Consider the following 4643-nt stretch of genomic DNA (forward strand, 5'->3'; position numbering starts at 1 on the left):
ATGATTAAGGAAGTTTAAATAAGCATAATTCCTTTATTTCATATTTAATTGCACTTTTAATTATCGCACTTTTATTTACTGTCATTTTATTTTAATTGAACTTTTAATTATCGTACTTTTTAATTATCGCAATTTTATTTATCGCACTTTTATTTATCACAATTTCATTATCGTTATTTACTTTACGCTTTAAATTAAGTCTTTTATATATTTAATATTTTACATTAGGGTTTAACTGCGACTTAAGTTTTAAAATTGACAAACTGGTCATTAAACGGTAAAAATCCCCCTTTTATAATAATAATACTACTTATATATATTTATATTTTTTACAAATATAGTTTTAAAAAAATATAGCGTTAAACTTGGCGAGTTCCCTGTGGACGAACCAGACTTACTAAAAACTACACTACTGTACGATTAGGTACACTGCCTATAAGTGTTGTAGCAAGGTTTAAGTATATCCACTCTATAAATAAATAAATAACTTGTGTAAAATTGTATCGTATTTAATAGTATTTCTTAGTAAAATATAAACTATTTCGTATACACCTCGCATAACATCAGGCGCACAAGGTGCGACTATACCCGTGACATATGCCTTTGTGTGCGGTTTTAGGGTTTTGGATGCGCATTCGCACAATTTTGCGGATATGCGTATCATTAAGTCCCCCCAGTTCGATGTTATATACAATGAAATATAGTGTATGATGTCGAACTAGTAAGAAAAAATGTATACACAATGAACCTTAACGACACCTTTAAATCAGATTAGCATGCTTAATAGTGCAAATATAAATCCTAGTTGGATTTCAAATGTAACCGGATAGATTGTGAGGTTATTTAAATATATATGCGTAACCGGATACTTTATTAGTATTAAATGCAATGTATGCGTGCAGTCACCAAACTGTCTTTTCGGCTGCAATTCCTGCACCCTAGGTGACAACTGTCACTGTTTACCTAAAAGGTAATGATTGTAATTATGCAATCGCCTGTTAATGCTAACGTGCACCGGATCTATTAACAAGGTACTTAACTTGAGATTGATACACATGTACGGCTATCATTATACCCGCGTTAACTTTTGACTCCCATATTTTCTCTATAAATAGCCTTTTGGCTTTTTCGTATCTCACAATCCTTTTCCTTTTTTAAATCAGTCTTCCTTTTTCATCTTCTCTGCCAAAAACTCAAAAAAGGTATATGTCATATTCTTACGCTCTGCATGATGTAATCCTAGGTACAAATTTTATTTTTCACTAATTTGTTGTTTTGATTATTGTCTTTGCAAATGAAGTTGGAATCCTACACACCGAATCCGACCATCGATTCTGGTAACCAGACAAGTTCACCAGTTAGTCGTTCAGATTCACTACCTTCATTGTACCAGACTCCCGGTTCAAGAGGGTTAGGTAACCAAAAAAGGTTACACGACGAAGGTATGAATTTCATCCGACGACCTTTCAGTTGAATTTTGATGTTAAGATATTTATACACCATGTTTATTGCTTTTGCAGGTACAAGCGGCGCAGTTCATCCTTCAAAGCGTGTGTGTCAAATCCAGAAGATTTGTCTCTACTGATTCCAAATATCGATTAACTCCTGAAGGTTTCTCTACCAGCATTTTCCCAACAGTTTTCTTTCCTACAATCATGCGCCCCCAGGAATTGATTCAGAAGCTTTCTACACTTTCTCCTACCGAGGAACTGTATATGGACACACAATCTACATTATTAAACTTTGCCAAGGACCTCAACCATTTGGAGCTTAAATCTACTGCGCTTGCTCATCCACTACAGTCGTCGTCCACAGAGACTTCTTTGCAGTAGGAAAAGGCCAAACTCTCTGCTCAGCTTGCGGTTGCAGTAACCGCGCACAAGCAAGCTGAAGAGTGAATCAATGTGATGATGTTCAAGAGGCAACAGGAGGAAGATCAGCATACGTCGGAAAAGGAGTTCATGGAGTCCGAGATTGCGGCTCTCTCTGCAAAACTTAAAGAGGCAGAAGGCCATGTTGTGTTTTTGAAGGAGAGTTTTAGCGACTGGATTTCAGCACTGGAATCATGAGGTGCCAAACACAGTGTCATAAAAGAACAATATGACATTCTTCATCAGGGTATTCCGACAATAGTTCAACATGCACTCGACTGCAAAGCGGTCGAGCAGCGTTTTGGCGCAGCGATGGTTGTTGCCCGCCCCTATGAGCGGAACCGATTCTGGAATGTCATTTGCTGGGAGATGTGGGTACCCCCCGTGATTCCCCCTAATATTGCTGAGTTGCTTGTCGATAGAGTCAAAGAAAAATGTGATGAAGCTTGTTCCCACCATCTCTGCACAGGAGATAATTTCTGACAAACTCGACTGAGTTTGTTAAGCTACCTTGGGTGGATACTTTCAACCATCCTTGGTGGCTTGTTTTTTGCCAGCGTGGATGGGCCTTGCAGTCTCGGAGGTTTCGCATCCCTATATTATATTTTTCTTTTTCTGTTTACAGCGGAGTATGTGTCTGATCGCTACGGGCGAGGATGGCATACTCTCCTTAGTGTAGGGCAAACGTTCCCACCAATTGCCACCCCCCCTTTTTTTATTAGCTTATATTGGCATATATTAGGTCAAATTTTTGTATATGTTCCGCTTTTATGCTAAGCGGTTGACTTTATATTCTCCAACTATAATATGCTAGCTTTTGATTGAATATAATTTCGACAACTTTTTTGGTTAAGGAGCATTTATTGTGTTTTTACGAAATCACTATGGCGGTTATAATGATTTGTTACAATATTATGCATTCAATAACTCTTATGTAGAATAAATTCCATGACTTCATGACGGGAGCGACCCTTCAATCGTTTCATGATCTTTTTATTCTTGCGCCAACAATCCAATGTTGTACGCAAAAGTAAGCAAACCAATGCTTATAAGTTTATACTCAAGACTTTTATAAAATTTTTTATAAGTATGTACGCGTATACAATCCAATGCAAATTACCCGTACTATAGACAAACCAATGTCTATACTCAAGAGTCTTCCGACCACGCTAATGTCCGAGTTATTTAAACAAGTAAACCAAACTTGTATTTTATAGTCTAGACTGTGCAAGTCTCCGTCTTGCGCGGTGTACAAGCGTTTGAAATAAACCAATGTTTTACAACTGTCACCATTAAAAATGGTATTAGTAACCAAACTAAACTATGCCACTTGAGACTCGGAGTGTGTCCCTGTGTAGCTTAATGGGCATGCAATCAACAAATGTAAAAAAATGCACAAGTTATTGGCTTAAATTGCATAATTCAATTTATTTCAAACATATCTTTTGACCAGCACTTAGCTGTCATGTTTACAATGGAAAATAAAGATTCACATGATAAAAAATTTAAACAATTGTTTGGGGTGATCAGTCCCTCTGCAGTTTTTCATATGTAGCACCGTTTCAGTGTCTGCGCATGCCAGGTGCGCTTTATTACTCTTCCATCCAAACTTGCAAGACGATACGCCCCTGTATCGCTTACACCAATAACCTTGTAAGACCCTTCCTATTTAGGTCCAAGCTTACCCGTATCCTCTGCCCTACTTGCTTCGTTTTTTCGCCACACCAAGTCATCCAATTGGAAAGATAATGGTTGTACGCGCTTATTATAGTAGCTTGAGATTCTTTATTTGTTGATTGCTTCTTTTATTGCCGCCATTTCTCTGCGTTCTTCAACTAAGTGTAGATTTTCACGCAGTTCTTCGCTGTTGCTACTTTCATCAAAGGAAGCTATGCGCATAGTTGGCACATTTATTTCAGCGGGTATTATAGCCTCGGACCCGTACACCAAACTAAAAGGTGTTTCATTAGTTGCGCCCTTTGGAGTTGTGCGGTGTACCCACAAAACGTTAGGCAGTTCGTCTATCCAACCCCTTCTACACAATCCCAGCCTTGCTTTGATTCCTAAAACGATATCCCGATTCGTAACCTCACACTGACCATTCGCCTGAGGGTGTGCTACTGATGTAATGTTTGTTTTATATTTAATTCTTAGCACCAATCACTAAATGGATTACCTTCGAACTGCGTACCATTGTCGCTTACTATTTCATTTGGTATTCCAAACCGACAGACGATGTTTTCCCACATAAAATTTCAAATTTGCTTGCCCGAAATTGTTTTTAGTGGTTTGGCCTCTACCCATTTCGTGAAATAATCAATGGCCACTACCAGAAATTTTACACCCCATGGGCCTGCGGGGAATGGCTCCACTATGTCGATTGCCCATTTGCAGAACGACCATGGAGATGCGACCGGTATCATAGGGTATCGCGGAGCCTTGCTTACCGGTGCATGAAGTTGACACGATTGACACTTGCGTATTACTTCTGCAACATCTCTGTACATTGACAGCAAGTAATATCCAAGCCGCATTATTTTGGACGCAACTGTTTTGTGTCCCGAATGCAGAGCGCACATTCCCTCGTGTACTTCCCATATGATTGACTCCGCTTGATTTGGATTAAGGCACCACAAATGAGGTCCCAGAAAAGACTTTTAATATAGAATTCCCTTGTCTAACAGATACATTGGCACTTTCATCTTAATCTTTCTTACTTCACTTAAATCTATCGGCAATGTACCTTTGGTTAGAAATTCTATTATTGGTGTC

The 4643-nt window shown here is 38.5% G+C and overlaps 1 protein-coding gene across 1 annotated transcript; it reads right to left on the reverse strand.

Annotated features, from left to right (window-relative positions):
- Nucleotides 1-3656: 3656 nt before the first annotated feature.
- On the reverse strand, nt 3657-4405 carry LOC139854425 (uncharacterized). The gene is made up of 2 exons (XM_071843730.1): nt 4141-4405; nt 3657-3991 (listed from the first exon to the last, which is right to left on the reverse strand). The coding sequence occupies exons 1-2, from the start codon at nt 4403-4405 to the stop codon at nt 3657-3659; spliced, it is 600 nt and encodes a 199-aa protein (XP_071699831.1).
- Between the last annotated feature and the right edge of the window lie 238 nt (nt 4406-4643).

The sequence above is a fragment of the Rutidosis leptorrhynchoides genome, chromosome 6, assembly GCF_046630445.1.
Source record: "Rutidosis leptorrhynchoides isolate AG116_Rl617_1_P2 chromosome 6, CSIRO_AGI_Rlap_v1, whole genome shotgun sequence".
Classification (NCBI taxonomy): domain Eukaryota; kingdom Viridiplantae; phylum Streptophyta; class Magnoliopsida; order Asterales; family Asteraceae; genus Rutidosis; species Rutidosis leptorrhynchoides.